Source organism: Tympanuchus pallidicinctus, unplaced genomic scaffold, assembly GCF_026119805.1.
Source record: "Tympanuchus pallidicinctus isolate F22 unplaced genomic scaffold, pur_lepc_1.0 scaffold6, whole genome shotgun sequence".
Taxonomy (NCBI): domain Eukaryota; kingdom Metazoa; phylum Chordata; class Aves; order Galliformes; family Phasianidae; genus Tympanuchus; species Tympanuchus pallidicinctus.
The window spans coordinates 37,721,785-37,741,697 of record NW_026294780.1 but is presented as its reverse complement, the minus strand read 5'-3'; the positions used below and the strand labels follow the sequence as shown (position 1 = coordinate 37,741,697).

At 33.3% G+C, this 19,913-nt stretch overlaps 1 protein-coding gene across 2 annotated transcripts in view; it reads left to right on the top strand.

The window, feature by feature from the left end:
- Nucleotides 1-17,042, top strand: part of TDRD3 (tudor domain containing 3) — a 95,947-nt gene extending 78,905 nt beyond the window's left edge. For both annotated transcript variants that reach the window (XM_052705589.1, XM_052705591.1), the window contains 2 exons: nucleotides 13,110-13,246; nucleotides 16,319-17,042. In XM_052705589.1, coding sequence (XP_052561549.1) covers nucleotides 13,110-13,229 — 120 coding nt within the window. In that variant the 3' untranslated portion in view covers nucleotides 13,230-13,246; nucleotides 16,319-17,042. The remainder of the gene's footprint in view (nucleotides 1-13,109; nucleotides 13,247-16,318) is intronic.
- Nucleotides 17,043-19,913: the final 2,871 nt, after the last annotated feature.

Genomic DNA, 19,913 nt, shown 5'->3' with positions numbered 1-19,913 from the left:
GGTGTTAAGAATAAGTTGATCTAATAGTGAGGAGCCACTGTGAAGCAGTGGCCCTTATTCCTATTTCTGCCAATATTTAATCAACTGTTCTTTTTGTTCTCTCTCCTTCCACATTGGAAGGATCATCAGTCTCATAGCCACAGAATAAGCTGAAACAGACTGAACACTTTCTCCTCAGCCTTGTTTTATTTTAGAATTTCTTAAAGTTGACACAGGATTGTGGGAGAATGTATGGGGAGAAGATTCTGCCACTGAAATAACATGATCATAACACAATGCTGTATCTTGATCTAGTCATTGAGACATTTTCAGTTGTTACTCAGGAGAAATAACTTCCTTCAGTCCAGTTTAGAAATAAGGGATATCTTTTTCAAGTTTTTTCTGTCAAGAGAGTCTAGATGAATAGCTTAATTTGGACAACTTAATGTAGGTAATTAAATTTACATGACAAAAATGCCAACTATTATCTTAACAGTAAAGAGAAGTTTTATGTTTTCTTTCTGACTTTTTTTCTGCTTTGTTGCTTAAAGTTCCTTGCACCTATAGGAATTTTCTAGTGGAAAGTTAGTTAGAATCTTGCTCACCCCTTTTATGTTTTTAAATACTGTGTGTAGTTTTCATTCTGTGCTAGCAGTTTTGATTACATGATATTCATGTTGTCTTTTAAGCTGAACACTGTTGGTAATTTTTCTGTGTTGGTATTCATGTTAATATATTGAAACTAGACTGTGCACAAATGCAAAACGGTTCTCATGCTGCTCAGTAACTACTTAAATCTTATGACAAAGAATTAACTTCATGATATTTCCTCTTTACAAGAGAACAGAACAAAGTTAAAACTGAATTCACTAATTAATTTTCTTTGAACGTTATCAGCAAAAATGACCTTGTTCCAATCTTTTTTTTCTCTTTAAGAAGCATTATGCTGAGTTTTATTTCAGTACTTACAGGTGACTGTGGTGAGCTAAGTCCTTCTTAGCCATTTGTACTGAAGACCTGTTATTAGTAATGTAGAAATACATAGTGTGTGAGTTCTGATGTCTCAATTTTCTGAAGCTTTTTCTTTTTTGAAGAAATTGTTGACAGTCAGGAAAGTATTAGTGAGTTGACTTTAAGGCATATATTTAGTCTTAATTTTAGTGTATTCTTTAATGCTTTCTCCAGGATACTTTTTAGAACTCATTTATAGAATTGAGTTTTTAATCCAACAGATGTGAACTGTTGAAATTTGTCCACTGGATAGGAGGAAAAAACTAAGCTCAACAAGTCAAATGAAAAAAGCAGCCAAAACATTGCAATTCACAATGACATTTTTTTTTTTAACAATATTTAACTACTGAGATGTGGACTTCTGGTATACTTTTAGCAACCTTCATACAATTAATGATCAGCAGTCTTTTTAGTAATTTTTAGTAGGAGATTAGTTTAACTTCCTCTTCACTTACATATGGTTAACATTCTCCTTTACTCACACACTGTAATATTGAACTGGACTACATTGGTACAAGAATACAAGTTCTTTTCACTTTTTTTAGTTTTCCTTGAATGTAGACTCAGGTTGCCTGACATTATCAGGATAACACTGAGTTTTCCGCTGTAATGGAAGACGTGTTACTAGGTGATTTTAAGACTCCTTGACAATTGATTGTATACTGTCCCATCACTCAGTTTGCTGAGTCCTTACAAGTTTTTAGTCCCTTTGACAGCTAATGTGCTGCTATTTATCTTCCTGACTGCTGGAAGAATAGAAGGTAAATCTGTATTTTTCAGAAGGTAAATCAAAAAGCTAGTGAGTTGTTGGTTTATTTTTTTTCAATAGTTATGTTCAGTTGCCATATAAATATATGAAAGAACATTAAAACCATTATTTTTACTTAGTGCTTGCGAAATGAATCTGAGGCATGCAATTCAAAAATATTTTTAACAATCAAGTTATATTTGGATTCCACTGTTTTAGACTTTTTCTACTGTCTTGTGTGTAACACTGCAACGCTTTATTCTTCTATTTCCCTCAATGTAGTAGGGGTCATTTAATGAAAATAGAGTAATGCCAACAACAAAATTCACCAAAAAGCCACAATAGAAATAAGAATTATGTATATTTTCTTTTTTTGGTGTTTTTTTTTTTTTTTTTTTTTTTCTTATAAAAGATGTAAGATTGTAGTAACAACTAAAAAGCACTAAAAAACAGCATTAAGACTCTTCCTTACTTAAATAATCTGTTCTGTGGAAAATAAATAAATAAATAAATAAAGTCAAAATATTACTTTAAAACTAAAGTCTTCATTTTATTCTCTCACTTGTAGGATTTTTTTTCGCTCAGTAAATTAACAAAAAATATACAGCCTAAGTGCTTACGTTGTGACTTCTTTTCCCAAGCTAGGTCTTGCTTTTCCTTTTACAGATCCTTGTTCCTCCATTTGATAGGCCCTCTTCCTCTGTTTATACTGTGATTACGCTTTGTTTATCATTTTCTATGGTTGTATGAAGGAAATAAAGATTGTAGTTTTCCCTGCTACATATATTATGGACTTATTCTGACTGTTCTCAAAAAAACCTGGAGCTGGATTTATAGTTTTGCACTTAAAAATAGTAATTAGAAAGTGAAGTCTGTAGTTTAGCGTAATTTTCTCTTCCTGAAACTTGCACTGTTTCTGTTTAAAGAGATAAAAAGGCAAAATAAACTATATATAATATAAATAATAATTTATTTAAATTATCCAATAGGGAAGGTGCCAAGGAAACAAAATAGCAGGGAGTCTTGATCTACAGCTCATTCATTTTGGCAGACATTTTAACTTAATTGTTGAGATCTTATATTTTGTAGTGTTGTTTACTGTAGCTCACAGAGCTGTAAGCGTTTCTAAAGGTGTTGAATTCTCTTAAATCAAGCTGTAATTTAGGACCTTATCATACCTATCTCCCATTTCAGGTAAGTGAAGAAGTAAATTTGTGTAAGCATTATGAAGGTGTTGGAAGCCTTCATCTAGCCATGTTAAAAATACTAAATGGTAAAGGGTTACAGCTATGTGCTTATGATAGAGATGACTTCTGCTGTTTTATGGAATTTTGCATCCATTCCAGTATCTTGATTAATATCAGTGAAATATTTACTTTAAGGTGCTGTTTGCTGTGTTTCTGAGGTCTGAACAGCCTTAGCTTCACATTATGGTATATTTTTTTTCAGTTTTGTGTCAAGCAGGAAGTTTTTCTATGTAAATAATTAAGTAGGTGAAGTAGGTAAATGTTGGATCTCTTATCTAACTTCTATCCTCATTGACTACTGTGAAAATGAGGATGTTAAAAGAGCACTGTACCAATTAATTCTAAGATTACTGTGGAAAAATTGTCCATGATAGCAGCAGAATGAGTTAACAGTTCCGGTTGTTTGGCTTCTGTTCTATAAGAAAATTGCTATAATCATTTTCAGTTGGTAATTACTTATAAACTGTAGAGACTCTATTTTTCAGTATTTTAGACTACTCTTTGTTCAAATTGTGGTGGTGCATATTTATAAGTTCTTTTTCATCTAAAAAGTTATAAAGTTTGTTTTCACAGAAGTTTTATCTCCTTTACTAAAGCATTTTAGATTTAGGCCTTTTGTAGTGATGTGCCTGATTTTCCATATTTGTAATACATTGACTTCAGTTTCCATTGAACTTTTAGATTGAGACAGAACTTAATAAACCTTAAGCTTCTTTTAAATTTTTTGTTTGTTTGTTTACTTTTTTTACATAGAATTTTGTATTCAATTCAGAAACAAGCATTGTGGAAAATGTTTGTCATGATGCATCTACAGTATTTTTCCTTAGCACCTCTGCCCTCTGAGAAACTAGATGGTTTTTCAGACTTCAGTTTCCTGTGTATGTGTTGGAATACAGATGGATGATTACAATGCAGGTTAATTATTCCCTTGAAAGTTACAGGCCCACAGCTGAAATGTAATAATGGATGCTTTAAGGTGATTAAGGAAATACAGTTTTGTTTTTAATAAACTAAAAGCAGGCAAATTTCAGTTGAGAGGAGGTAGTTAGCACTAAGTGGGCATAAAACAATGTCTTTCCATTTTCTGTCTGTATCATTAGGCAAATGTTCATCGGACATTGCAGAATGTTTTAGTCTTTTAGTCAAGTGTTTTGTATTCATTAGACTATAAAATGCTGTAAATTGTCAGCAGTACAAATCAGATTAAGGATGCATTCTTAGAGTTTGTGTAGCTATTATAAAAAGTTGGCATTGATAAAAATAGGATGCTTATTATACTTTTCTATTGTTTTAACCTCATGCTGTTAAATGTAGTTTCATACAGCGATGTTTTGGAGACCATGTCATGTGGACTACTTTGGTTGTTTATTTTGAGAGACTGTTCCTCACTAACACTGTCCTTTAATGTGAGTTGTGCTGTGGAATAGCTTGTCTTGACCTATTTTAAGTACCGTATTTTATTCCTTTATGGGAGAAATATTCTTTATATTTTCATTCTATGACTTTCTCTATATTGAGTTTTTTGAGACTGAACACAAGTTCTTCCTGTTTAGGCACTGTTGTTCCTCTTGAAGTATGAAAAAAGGTTAGTTGTGTAAAAATGTCTGGACTGTACTTGCTATTTTTCTGTGTTCTGTGTTCCAAGTTTACCCGCCTTTAAATACTAATTGAAGGTATTTTGAGAGGAAAATGGAGAAACTATATATTAATATAGTTATTCTTCGTTGGCTGCTCTCTAGGAAAGAGAGATGTAGTACCAATGACTTGATATTGCAGAATATGTCAACCCCAATTTGTACTGGATTGTGTGTATGTGACTGTAGATCATATTCCCTCACGCTGTATAAAGCACGCATTGAATTGAAGCATTATACTTGTGGTTAAGTAACAACCATGTACAGATTGGTTATTGTCTGAGGTTTTTTTTCCCCCTCCTTGTTCGATGACTTGCAAGCATTACCAGTAGTATCTTTTAAACAAGACATCTTCTATAAGGTAAAAAGCATAGTGTGAAAGCAGTTGTTTGTAGAAGTCATTCTTCCACCCCCCTCATGATTTTAAAATAACGAATTATTATTAAATGAGTGCTTTTGTAGACCTGAGCTAGATATAGTTGTTCATGTTGTCGAAGAGCAGCACTATTAAATCAGGTTTTATTAGAGTATCTTTAGATAACATAAACAGAAGAGGAAATATTTTAGTCTGACAAGTTTGCTAGAATCAATTTGTATTCTCAGGAACTAGACAATATATCTAGATTGTAAAAGCTTTAAAGAAGTAGTATTTGCTTAAACCCTACACAAAGTTTGTAATATCTTTGCTAAGTTAGTCAAGGTGTGTCTTCTGTTAAAACTGGCAGTACAAATACATTTATTTATTTTTACAAAAAGACTGACTTAGGAGGTGATAGAAGTCATGAGGAATGCTAGAATTCATGTCTACGTTACTCACTTAAATGACCACTTCATCTTAATTTAAATTTGAGTTCCTTAACATACATATATCCTTATAACTTTATTCTGTCTTGACAACAGTATTATCTTAGTTTGAGTTTGAGAAAGCTTTTCCTTGTTGTATCTTGAGCGTCTTGTGTGTTAACTGCATTTGGAGAATTTTTAATAGAAACTCTCGTGGTGAACCTTAGGAGTCTTAAAAAATTACAAAACCACAACAAGGGCATGTTAAGAAAACTAATTGTTCATGGAATGATTTTTTTTTTTTCCTGTAATTAAAATGCACTTTTCAATTCAGTGCTTTCCTTATCTTTCTAATATTTCCAGTCTTTCAGGTCTAAAAAAGGAGGAGACAAACTGAAATGTGTAGAAATGATTTAATTTTTCAGCCTTGTACTTTATAAAACAGGATATAGAACTTCTCTGAATTTAATTTGTATTTATTATAGAATGTTTACATTTAGAAGTATGAAGCAATTTTAAAGTGTGTAATTTAATATAAAAATTGCAGGAGTTAATGTATCATGTTACCTTGGTAAGTGGCTCCAGTTCCTAAAGTCTTTAACTAAAAAGCAAGTTTTGCCAGTCCTTTAACTGTTTTTGTAGCTCTGCTTTGAGCTCCCATTTAGTAGTGTTTACTTGGAATTTTATTTGTACTTGAACTAGATATAGTACTGCAGGAATAGATGCTAGATTATCAGGTACAGAGCAGTGATATCTTACCTAGCAGTCTCATCAGGCTTGTAGAATTACCTTACATGTTTTTTTACTTATTAATATATATATTTTTATTATTAAATTCCAACATCTGAGTGGTATATTTTTCCAACATTTATGCTGCATAGTCCTTGTTCTTGTGAAAACTACTTATATATAAATGTAGAAGAACATTTCTAAATATCCTGAACACACTTCTTGCAGAAATGTTGCTATATTTGGCAATGCATATTTACTCATAATGCAATGAGTGTCTGTTGTTCCCTATACCATCTGCTGAAAATTGAAAAGGTTCACCGAAATGTCATTGAAACTCTCCATCTGTTTGGATTTTTGTGGTGGTTTCATGCCCTGACAACAGTGCATAGATAATTACTCATACCACAACATAGTGTTTTGGGTTTTTTTTTTTTTTTTTTTTTCTGGATAGTTGCTGGCAGTATTTTCTGATTACATACTACATTTTACAGAACAGTAGGTGCTTCTTTTCCCCCTCCAGAAGTGTATGAATTGCTTAAGAATGCAGTTAGTGCAAGTAAGTTGAATGCTGAGCATAGAGTTTTGGGTATTCTTTGTGGCAATATGTTTAGGTCCATTATTGTATAACCTGTATAAACCAAACTTTTCTTGAGGTCATCATTTAACTTTATGTTCTAAAAAACTGGATGGATAGTTTATTTTAAAAAAACAAATAGGAGTGGGGGAGGAAAGAACTAAGGAAAGAACTAAGTGTTGTCTGTGGGAGAAAAGGAGAATAATTTGCTGTGTTTACTCCTGACAATTTCATATTGCTATGTATTATATGTGGCTATTTTTTAAATGCATTTCCTGTTTGTGGATTTTTTTTCTTGTTCAATTGAGAAAATTTGATGTGTCTGCAGGGTGAATGTTCTTTCTGTTGCACAGTTCACTTCACTGTCTTTTCTTTTAAAAATAAAGTTTTCTTTACAAATAAAATTTATGTACGCATAGTTGGATATTGATTCTGCTCAATGTGAACAAGTTTTTTACTAATAGAGTTTAGTATTTCTGTTTTGCTTTTGTGATATGATATGTGTGGCTTAAATATGTATTTCTTAGGAAGTTTTAAAATTTATGTTGAGACTTTATGTTGAGGACACAGCAACAACTTGCATGAGAGAATGTTTGCATCATAAGCCCAAACGTTACTAGAAGAGTTACAGATTTATTTTTGTGTTAGAGAGAATGAACACAACTGTGAATAACCTGTGCAGTACCCTTAAAGAGAGCAGATGATCTAACAAATTGTCTGTAGGATGATCATGCCCGAGGTTTACACTATCCTAGTTTTATGGGAACGTAATTGGGATGCAGTTTATTTAGAAACTGAGTGCTTTGTCTTCAGAGTTGAAGAAAAGCAATGAATTACAAAGAAGTTCAGATGTCTTACTCCAAGTAACTGTTGTGAAGCAGTTAGCAGTCTCAGATCCATGTATGTAAGTTCACCTCCTTGTTCATCTGTTTTGCATTTCTTGATTTTTCTGAAGGATCAGCAATTTTTTCATCATTTGGTTATCACTTGTTTCTTGTCTCACTCAAAACTCAGAACGTAGTTTATCCCAACAGTATCTATTGGAAAATTCTGCTGATTTTGTCGCAGCTTACATTTTCAGCAGACGAAAAAGAAAATAAATTCAATAAAAACTTTATTACTGTTTGTTTGTTTGTGTTCCAAGATTTCTGAATCACTTAGTATATTCTTAGTATCTTCAATTCATTGTAAATTGATAAATCTCTTGATCTGAAGTATGCTTTTCGTAACTGTACAAAAACTAACCATTATTTCTGGTTCTTCTGGACTTCTAATGTTTGTTTGGTGAAAATGAACTGAATAGATTTATTATCATTTATTAATTTACTTCTGTTGGAAAGACTGGCCAGGAAAGTGTCAATGGGAGGTTTTGGTTCTGAAAATAAAAAGCCACAAATGTTAATGTGTATTTCCACGCCTTCTAGTTTTATGTACCAAAGTTAGGAAAGTATTTTCTATGTGTGTTCAGACAAACATGTACCCTCCTAAGGTAAATAAAAGGTTTTTATGGATTCTGTTCTCTTCTGTTTTTAGCTGATTTTATGGCAACTTTAATTCATTCTCAGTCATTTTTGAGTTTGGCTGTTCTCACATGAGGAGAAAGTGAATTTCTTGTGTGAAAGATTTTATGCAGAGCTTGAAGGTAGAGTGTAGGGTTGTATTTATAATATACACCAAAATTTCTTTTAATTTAAGAAGCAGAAGAGAGAAAGATAGCCCTAGTTCAGTATGTTAAAAGTATATGCAAGTGATAGGCATTCAATTTTACAGATTCTACATAGAAGTCTTACAGTATCATACTGCAATAAGCATAACTCTTGAAGAAAATTAACAGCAAATGTGTTGAATTATTCTGTAATAGATGCTTAAAAAATGTTCTTGTCACAAAGTGAGTCCTTGATTAAGATTCTTGAAAAATATACATCAGTGGTAATTTCTTTTTTTATTTGTGCTTTTGATGCCTCATTTGATAGCAATTTTTGAAATTATGCCCTAAGGTGCTCTAAGAAGAGCTTTAAACTTTAATAACTTTAAACTTAATCTTTTAGTCCTTTTTTTCTTTTTTTTTTTCTTCACAACATCCTTTTCATTCTTACTTGTTCTAGAACTTGAAGAATCCATTTACATATTCAGATAAAGCCTTATCAAAAGCTTAATGGAATATGACAGATGGTTCAAACAGTACTTTTTCGTCCAAATATCAGATAACAATATATTGCAGTTTTAAAGATAAGTTCTAGGTTTCGGTAGGAAAATTGTGATATTCTACTTCATGGCTATGGTGTGATTTGTTTTTTGTTTTTATTTTTGTGTTTTTAAATATATCTGGAAAATCCTTCGGTCTGTTTTTGATTGATACAAGTATAGGTAAATAGAAACTACAAAAATCAAGACTTAAAATACTCAAGATTAAAACTCTGTGATTAGGCAAAAGAAACAAGTTTGAAGAAAGGAATTTCACAAAGCAAGAGATCATTTCATGTGTTAACAGCAAGGAACAGCTGTTGCCAGCAAAGTGGGCACATAGAAGCATAAAATCTGGCCCAGGAAATGGGAACCAAAATGCAGATGAAAGAGTGTCGTTCATTTTTCAAGAACGGAAACAATGTGTTTTTGTATTGATTCCAGCAAGTTTTCCATGCATCCAGTATGTGGTTGAAGTTAAAATTACAGCTTAAATTGAGTCATTTTATAATACTGAAAGAGAAAATGCTTTCTTGGACTTCTGTCTCTTCTTTCTCTCATGATTCCTGGCCTAGTTCTGTTCCTTCACCCATCCTTGCTCATTTGTAATAGCCCACAGAGAGTTACACACTAATTTTTTATTGGAAAACTTCTCCAAGGATCAATTGAAATACCTTAGCAGAAGAGTGTGGTAGATAGAGCAGAACTTTCCGTCCTTAAATAGGAATAGATGGAGGTAACCTGTTTATAGATGACAAACTGATGGAGCTGATCAGCTGTAACCTGCAACTAAATAAGCATGAGCAGAACATGAGGCAGTTAAAGCTTATGTGAATTCAATCCTGCTCTTTACTGTCATCCACATAATTGTTCTTGAAAGTCATGCATGCTATAGTAAAAATATATAAGTACTATGATTAAGATCTTCCAATTCTAGGCCTGGAGTTGCTAATTTCATATCTGTGTATAAATTCATCTTCCTCTGAAAAGTTCAGAACAAGTTGTTCAATAATTTCTTTCAAGAACACTGAATTCTTATCATTGGTCAGTGCCAAACTACTTTTGGATCTGACTCAAAATAAGTATTCACTCTCGGAATGTTATATGTTTCTAAACTGTTATTTTTAACACACTGATTTGCAATTGAAATTGAAAAACCCTTTCATGAAATACAAACATACTCTACTGAAGTACTGATAGTTTTAAAAGTAAATTTGTTTTTAAAGTATATTAAGTGCTGGATTTACAGCTTCATTTTGCAGCTGTGAAATCCATTGAATTTTCAATGTAAAAGTAAGCCTAGCTGATAAAGTACAGTGCTAGTAAAAGCTCTTGAGAATATATGGGTCCAAAATAAAAAGCGGTGAGTGTGTACATATTGCTATTTTACACTTGTTAAGTCCTCATCTTTCTTATGAGTGGGAATTAAAGTAGCATAAGCATCAGCAGATTTTTATGGCAAAACTTTGAACAGAAGCTGAAATTCTCAGTGATTTATGCTCCCTTCTTTGCTATCTCATTTTAAATACCTAAATAATACTCATATCCATCACTCTCTCTGATGCTTTTCGAATCTGTTACTGCAATAATTTTTTGGTGCGTTTCACTGTTTGCACTGTAGACTTTGTTTTTTTCTATGTCTGCCAATTGCCCCTGGTTTTTTTGCCATTGTGCTCGTAGACAGAGTTTTGCTTGCGCATTGGCTACCTACATAGCCAAGTACTAGAAAACTCAGTCCCTGATTCCAGAGTATTTCAATAAATAATACTTAATAAGCTGAAAGAATGAGATGATCAAATTTACTTATTTTATCATAAATTTTGTATTGTAAAGCTTCTACTGTTAATAGGACAAAAATACCCCAAGGAGGTGGCAAGTGTCAGAGGTTGTGGCCAACTTTAAAAAATGTAGTCAGATCTTGTATGTGTAAGTAGGTGGGAAATTGTATAATTTAGAATGTCACTGATTTGAAAGCAAGCAGCTAATAAGGCTTCAAGATGTGAGACCTAAGTGACTGTAGGATAATATGCAGAGGGGTGAAATTTTTAGGTGGAAGAACACAAGACACAAAGATGAACGCACTAGAGAACTTAAGTTTTGCCTACAAAGGTTAGATGCTGTTCCAGAATGGGGAAGACAGTTTTGAGAATGATCTGGAGAGATTTTACAGTGAATTGAGATAAAGGAGATGGACTCACAGAAAACTGCAAGATGGAAGTAGAATTAAATAGCAATAGAAAAGAAAGGAAGAGACATCAGTAGTAGATGAGGGTAAGTAATTGACAAATGGTGGAACATAACAAATAAAATTACTTGTAAAACAACAAGCATTGTTCAGTGCAGATATGATTTGACAAAATGTGATTTTTGAAAATATTTTATCTGATCAGGATAAAAGGAATAGGTAAAATGCAAGAAACAGATGTCAAATTGTCATTTGACATAAAGATGTCACCCTTTATGTGGTAACTGAGCCTGTTCTGTAAATGTGACAGTTCCTCATGGTAGGTGCAATACTCCTTCCTTATTCTTTCACCCATATTAATGGAATCCTTTATAAGCAGCGTTGGACCTATCTGGCAGCCATTGTGCCCACTTGCCTTCTCTGTTTCTGGAGTGGAAAAGTGCAGGAGGACCCTCGCTCCTGCAGGAGGCTGCTGATAGACTAAACTGTTGAGCAAACTGCACTTGTTGAAGTATGAGGGTCAGTAGGTTGGAATCAAAGGGTATTTTTCCTGTGAAGCTGCTTGATCTGACAGAAATCCTGAGTTCCATTCAATTTCATAATTTTGTTTAGTTATTACTTGGAGCAAGAAAGTAGATTGAATTTGTCAGTAGTACTAGCGGTGTTTTGTCTCAACACAGAGCAAATTTCATCTTGTGAGTGAAAAAGTTCGGATAGCTCCAATAAAAGGAAGATCTATTATAAACAACTACTTGGCTACACCTATTGATGGGTTTTACTGCTGCTTATGAAGAGATAGCTACATTCCAGGAATGTTACCTGCCTCTCAGATGGCCCTTGAAAGTGGGACTACTGCTCTGTGTGCTCTTCCTCTCTTGCTGGGAAAGCTCACTCAACATTGTTTGAATGGTGCTCAGCTATTAATGATCCCAGTGGCTTTGTTTAAAATCCTTCCTTGTATCAGGACCTTGCAGTGTGCATGGTAATTACATCTCAGAGGTTAACACAGCAATAGCCATGCTGCCTCAAGACAAAGATCCGTCTTATGTGGCACACTGTCTCCACAGTGCACGCTTGGACTAAGAGGGTAGGAATGAACATTGTTCTGCTCCTGCTCCCAGCACTCAGTGTTTTAGGGAATTTGTGGATAAGAAGTCCCATTGACACTACTGTTTCTAATGACTGTGGAAGGACTGATACTCTTGGGGTTTTCCTAGACTTTCGTCAAACTTGCTTAATCCTTTGGCCTCTACAGTGTAATTGTGTTTATTGCAAAAATATGGCTTGATTTTGCTTGTTAAGCAAGTGAGGTGAGTTATGCTCCACAGCTGTGATTGTAGCTGTAAATGTCTCTATTTGTTGTAGGAGGGTTGGATTAGACCTTTAAGGTCCTTTCTAACTCAGATGACTCTATGGTATAAGGATATAAGGGAAAAGTCTTTTACGGTGAGGGTATATTATTTCTGCTTGTAGCAAATTCATATCTAAATTACTGTCCACTATGGTTGTAGGTTTTTTTTAATTATTATTATTTCATCATAGATTTGTGTCTGCTACTTCAGATCTGTGTTTTGAGGATGCGTGTTGCTAGACTTTGTTCCTTGCCTTTCCATTCCTTAATTCTTATTTAATTTCAAACACATTTCTAAACTCCCCTGAACAGATATTTTTCTTCCTCTGGCAGGTTACTAAATTTATTTTTCTTATTGAGTTTGCCTGTACAACTCTTGGAGAATAATTTCTGCTCTAATACATGTGCTTTTTTCTTCCTGCAAATATTTAGTGACTTCTGCTACTGCCTTGAGGACTGAATTTTGAGATTCTTCTTTTTTTTTTTTTTTGCTGGATTTCCTAGGGTTTTTTTTTTTTTAAGGGGCTATTCACTTCTTTTATAAAGTGTTCAACCACACAGAAGCAGCAGTTCCTATGCATGCATACTTTTATTTATGTGTGTACATTTTTAAACGTGTGTATATGTATATATAACTCACATACCTACTCATACATTTAAAACAATGCTATTTACCTACAGGAGGATGAAGAAGAAACATATGAGCAAACTCTAGAATTCCGCAGAGGAGGTGATGGTCAACCAAGGCGGTCCACACGACCTACTCAACAATTTTATCAGCCCCCAAGAGCTAGAAACTGATTAATAAGAATTAAATGGTAAATATATCATATTGACATTTCATTAATGGATTTTGATTTCAAGAATAGAAGACCAGAATTTTTAAGTGCTTGAGTGTTTTTCTGTCTTTGTGAGTTCTATGAAAGATCTTTCTACAGATTAGCTATTAGTTGGTTTGTGTAACAGCCCTCAATGCTGGTTAGTTGGCTATGAGTATTTTGAACAAATAAGATACTGTAGTTTCTGTAACACAAGCAAATATAAAATGTGACATTCCTAAAAAAACAAAACAAAAAAAACACTGAGCAAATCGAATATGCTGTACTGCATTCATTTTACCTTTTTTGAATTTTCTAAATCATTAATTTTCAAATTTTCATTAAAGGTCTAATCCAAATAAACAGATCATTGCAAAGTTGTAATGGTTGATATCTACAATGTCTTTGTTTTGCTTCTAATTTTTTAAGGACCAGCTGATTTCTTTTTTTTTTCTAAGCTCTTTTGATATCTTTCATTTCTTCATTCTTTCACCTCTGGCTGGCTTATAGATGCTGCTAGTCTCTGCAGTTTTTCGTTTGTTTGAAATGCAATAAATATGATTTTGCTTTTTTAACCATATTCCAACATACTACTTTTGTCTGGAGGACTACTCTCAGTACAAGGAGAAAAAATTTACTCCTTACTCTTTCCAAGGTGATAATTATTTTGTATTTTGTCCGTAGCCTAGTATTTTCTATTTTAAGTATATCAATCACTATCGATAAGCATTTCATGAAATAATTATAAAATATGCAGAAATAATTTGGGTATATGCAGTGAGCTGTGTTCTAAACTAACTCTGTCATCTCAGGGAGATGTCAGTGTGATCAGCCTAATGGAATATGCTCAGTATAGAGGACTGTCAAAACTTTTTTTTGTGTGTGTGTTTAGGTAATATTTTTGATACTTCCAAATTGCACAGTAGAAGTTTGGAAGGCTGCGTTTGGTTTTTGTGAGGAGGGAGGAAGAACAAGACAGGCATCCCAAATGATAATTACTCTTGTATCTCAAGAAGAGTGAAAGATTTGTTGGAGAGTAGGGAACAAGTTTGTGGTAGCAATGGTAATGGGTGGATGGTTGGAATTAGACAATCTTACAGATCCTTTCCAACCTTGTGATTCTATGATTCTAAGTCTTATAAGACAAAGGTATTTGCTCTCTGTGGATTTGATTGCACCTTGCTATGAAAATGAAAATGAGCTGATCTCATTTGCCTATTTTGGTAGATAAAGCGATGTCAGGAAACTTTCAGCCTGACAGAGTGGTAATTACATTTATCAGATGTGGTTTATGGTTATCCATAGTACATCTCGTGCTGCTATATATTTTAACATTATGTAGAATTTAGAAATGCATAACGTGACCAAATGAAATCGTTCAAGACTGTGGAGCTTGAGAGAAACCAGTAATAGAAATCTATTAAACTTCACCAAAATTAAATGGAAGGTGAAGTTGGTTCCTCTCATTTTAAATGTAGGAAGAAAATCAAACATAGTCCTTTCTGGTTTGTTTCCAGTTCGTATAAACCTTTACAACAATGTTAAGTGAAAAACTCAAGAATATTGAATGTCACTTCATGGAAACGGATTTCTGTGTTTTTTCATCCTTTTAATCCTGAGCTTCTGAGAGAATGACATATACATATTTCTAAAAGCTTTAGATAACCTGTTTGATGAATACATGATATAGCAGGGGAAGTTTTTAAGGAATTTAGTGAGATTTAATTTTTCTACAGCTTTTCACTGAAAAATGCTTTGCTGGACCATTAATTGTGACATCACTAAGCCCTGAGAGAAGAGGCTTTATATCCCTTATACTTCAGTATTTTGTAAAATAAATAACTTAAATCATTTTTCCTGAAAAGAGATGTAGAGCCTTTGTTGATGTATATATTATAAATTGGTAAATTGTGTAGAATTTTAATATTGTATAGAATTTTAATGTTGTAATACTTAATATTTAAAAATGCCAAGGTGTGCCCTATTTTCAGAAACATATCAGGCAATTGTAGAAGCAAAATTTGATGGCCATATTTATAATAACTTTGATAGAGACAGAAGGAAGATAAAGCATATGGTTCATATAGTAGACATATCATCTCACACCCAAACTAACCTGTATGATGTTTTACCACTTCAGAGGATGGGCTCATTAGCACTGGTCCAACGATGTATCACTTCCTCAATTAGTGGATTTTGTGTTGTTGTTGTTGTTTTTAAATGGAGTTCATGTGCTTCTCAAGAACAGTTGCTGCAGACATGCAGGAAAGTCCTGTCTTGCTGGTTAATATGTAGACAGAGCAATGGAGTATTCAGGTCAATACCTCAGAGTGGTACAATTGGCCTAGAAATGGAGTTTTATTAATATCCAGTAGTGAGATATAGGACAGTAGTTCAGGACTTTCTCAGAGCACTGCATTGAGATCCTTTGAATTCATTCTATATTGTTTAGGGTCAAAGTAGCTAAACGCTGGTTTCAGAAGATCTGAAAATTAAGATATTCCTCTTAGAGTATAAAAATATGGGACTTGAAGGCTAGCAGTAATAAAATACTTTCTGAGCCTATGTTTCCTGGGTAGAATGTCATGGTAACATGAAATAGAAGGAAAATAAGTAATCAGAAATGTGTGTTTTGAAGAGCCGTGGCTTTTGGAGTAGCTAGAAAAAACTAAGAGTGTGAAGCTATGAGTGCTTGGTCACTACCTCGGGTCTTCTTTTGCTTAGTGACAGAATTAATCTACACCTTCTCAAACTTGCTACAAAATGTGAAGTCTGTACTAATGGAAAATTTAATTTTGTAAAAAACATTGCCAGCAAATGTTCTTTCCTTGTGTTAAACCAATCATATATAATATATATATATATACACGTATAGATGTATATGCGTATATATATATATAGCATTGAGGTGCAATCTTCTGACTTAATTTTCTAAAGACGTGTAAGTACAGAAAAGCAGATGAGTAGGCTTTTGGAGGAGGGGAAAAAAAAAGGAACAGCAGTAAAGTTGTACAAACTGTTTTGGGGCTTATCTATTGTTATCTATTGTTGTCTTTTCTTTTTTTCTTGTAGTGATCTTCTTGGGTTGAAGGAAAATTCACTGGCAGCTCCAACTTGATGAAGACTTCTAGAAGAACTTCTGGCTTTTTCCAAGCAACAGGATGAGACAAAAAAGCTGATATAAGCAGAAGAAATTTGAACTTGATACCACAGGAGACTTTTTTAAATTCTTAGTTAAATGAAGCTGAATACTTTTTACATATGAAAGAAGCAAATTGTCTTTGCTGCCACCAATAAAACCACAGTGCACTATTCTATTCTTTGCCTTGCTTTCTTTTTACCGAGCATCCATTTTTTTAGTTAACACAACTACTTGTGTGTTTAATTTTTATTCATTCTGAATTGATTTTTGTTCTAATCCTGTCTATTCAAGTAGACGTAAATGTCCTATTTCTCAGAAGCAAGCGGAATTGGGCTTCAAGTTTAGGCTTTAGGCTAGCATTAGTGCAACGTTACAATTTTTCAGCTCATTGTTAAGTGAAGTTCTGAATAGCAATTGACTTTTTTTTCTATTTTTCTTTTTCAGACTTGCTAAAGGCCAAAATTAACAAATTTGCCTTTTATGTTTTTTTATGAGCTATCACTAGAACATTGAAAGGGAGAAAAAATTCAGTTTCAAAAGACATTTTCTAAATAATTTTAGGTAAATATTCTCTTTTGAGGAATATTTATATTGTGGAAATAGAAACACTTGAGAAGGTACATGAAAGTAATTTAAGAAAAAAATAAATAAAAAGCACATGGGTATTTTCCCAAGAAAATAAAACAGCATAAATATGTATATAGGTACACACACATAACCTGTTGAATTGTGGTTTCTAAATTTTCCGTACTTTAAACTCTGTATTTATTGCTTCATATCGTTATATTATTTCCAGTTATCATTGATGCTTGAAAAAAATTGTATATCTAACTGTACTTTTAAACCTAAGCTATATCTTTGAATCTCATGTGATTATGAAAAACAGTTGAAATTCCACTACTTCTTTTAGAAAAGCACCACAAGACTGATGCTCCTTGCAAGCCCCTTTTAAGCTTTATTTTGATGGTTGAATTGATTGATATGGTACATATGAGATAGTTTTGTAAAGACAGAATTGTATTTGATACATGTGTTGGTGCTATAAATTAAGTGGTTCAGTTAATTCTGCTAAATTTCTGAATGCTTATATATAATTCTGTTTTGACAGATTAGTCAAACCTTAGCAAGCACTGAATGTTTTGTTGCCTTAATGGATCCTTGAGAATTATAATGCAACTAATTAGCAATTTTAAAAATGTTTGGAAACTTAGAACACAAGCTGCACAACGTGGAAGTTCTCAGCTATCAGATGATACACCAGAAGGCTTGTGTAGTTTGTTGGATTTAAACTGGAGACCACTTCCCAAAAAACTGTAAATCACTGTGGGCAGTTCTGCTAAATTATACTAGCAAGTAAATAAGTGCAGATATGATGCATTGGGTGTTAGATGCTTTACTTCCGGAATTATCACTGAGACCACTTATAACAGCTGTTCATTTTAATCTGCAGCCACAGCATTGTTTTAAAAAACAGAGTGGGTTTTCTTTTCGAATAGACTGTGCATTAAATGAGAATCCTATTATCAGCGTACCAAAGCAGTCTCTTAGAGTTCTTCTGGTCTTCTGGTCATTCCTGTTGTGAACTAAATCACTAAATTTAGATAACTGCAGTCAGATTTAGCAGTCTGACGTATAAAAAGTTGCATCATTTTGAAACTACCAAATGTGTGTTAAGTTTACTGTAGGCAAATTAAGTATATTTAAGAACGTTGTTTTTGTTTGGAAAACAGTGAAGCCAATGTCCATGACCAGGTCTTCTCTTCAGTGGTGCTAAGAAACTGGAAAGACAGAATAAGCAAAAAATGGGCAAGTCTCTTTGATAGGAGATGTTGTCTTAGTACGTTTTATTATTCTTTTCTATTATGGTTTCAACTGCAATAATGTATTTTGAAAGCTCTGCCTGTTCTTTAGGATTTGAAGAATCAGTGATTGAGTATGTAAAAACTATTTGCATCAACTTGTTCTGAAAAACATGAATTCATAAATCCATACTCATCGATTTCCATACTTAAAAACAGCATGATGATGTATTTTAAAATTTTAATCAAACTCACAAATACAATTGTTTCCAATCATAATGTTATCTGGTTTACATACATAGGAGGAACATCAATTTATTCAGCCTTTGAGAAGATGTTATCATTACCAGACAGATCTGCAGAAGTCGTGCAAAAGATATTTTGCCAAAAGCAACAGCAAAGGCAAGGTCCTGAACTTTGTGAGGCTACATCTGTATAGCAAAACAAAGAATGTGGAGAACGAGCACTGGATCCTAGTGATCCACACTACCTACTAGCTTACTTTCTGATGCTGTTTTTTTGACTGCTCTTGACTGTTTCCAAGACAAACCTGTGACAAACTTCAACTTTTGCAAGCAGAACATGAGGTAGTCTGTGCCTCTTAAGCTGTGAATAAGTAGATTCGTGGACTTATTTTGCTTGAAATACAAACACAACTTATGAGAATTTTCTGTGTTGAGTTTTAGGAATGTAGTTCTAATGAGAGATTTTCTTGCTATGGACTTGTATAGAACATTTTTACCTAAAGAAAGGGAAAAAAAAATAGTCTGACTCAAATTGTTTTTGAAATGGTGTTACAAGCTAGTAACTATATTTAAATAAAATTGCTTCACATTTTTTTCATGGTTTGAGGTATGAAATCATTTTGAAACGAATGTAGATGCTCTTTTTATGTTAACATTTTCAGAGTTTTATAACAGTCTAATCAGAGCTGTTTTCATTTAAAAATTCTGGCTTGGACTAATATCTTCTGAGAGATATTCATATGTTTAATACTGATATTAATACAGCTTTTGTCACTAACAGGTATTTTCTTGGTGAATCGTTGGAAACAACTGTACAAATCACTTGTCGAGATGCGTTTCCAGGAAACACTACAGGAATTGTGTCTGCAGAATCTCTGTAATGACTTGTACCTTATGCAAGATGGAGCATGTTGGGAATATGACTTTCCAAAGTAATATTAAAAGCAGGTAGTTCCATTGGGTGGTGAAAAATTGTTATCAGAGGAGGGATAAATCTTAGCTTTGACATGCATTTGTGGGGAGATATAAGATGAGTAAAAGCTTAATGGAAGAAAGAAAGAGAACTTGAGGTCAAGCTGGAGAGATATCTGCAAGACAGCTCCCAAATAGCCAAACTAATGAAGAATTGGTCTAATCTTAGCAAGATTGTTGAATGAATACTGGAGAGTAAGGAAAACTCTCCTGTGCTTCTGTGCATGGACAGGAACATATCCTTCTCTTTACATGACTGTACCTAAATTTAACTTTCAATCAACTATTAATCTCATATACAGTCTTTTTCTGTAATTATTTGGCAAATGAATGATTTCAAAGATACAACGCTCTTCTGATTATATATAAATTGGGGAAACATTATCTAAGTGAAGGGGAAATTGGTTTCTTTATAATAAGAGAGTAAATAGATGTTCTTTAATTTTGGCAGGGCACATAAAACTTTTTTGTACTGAGGAACTAGAATTGCATATGAAGTATGTTAGTCG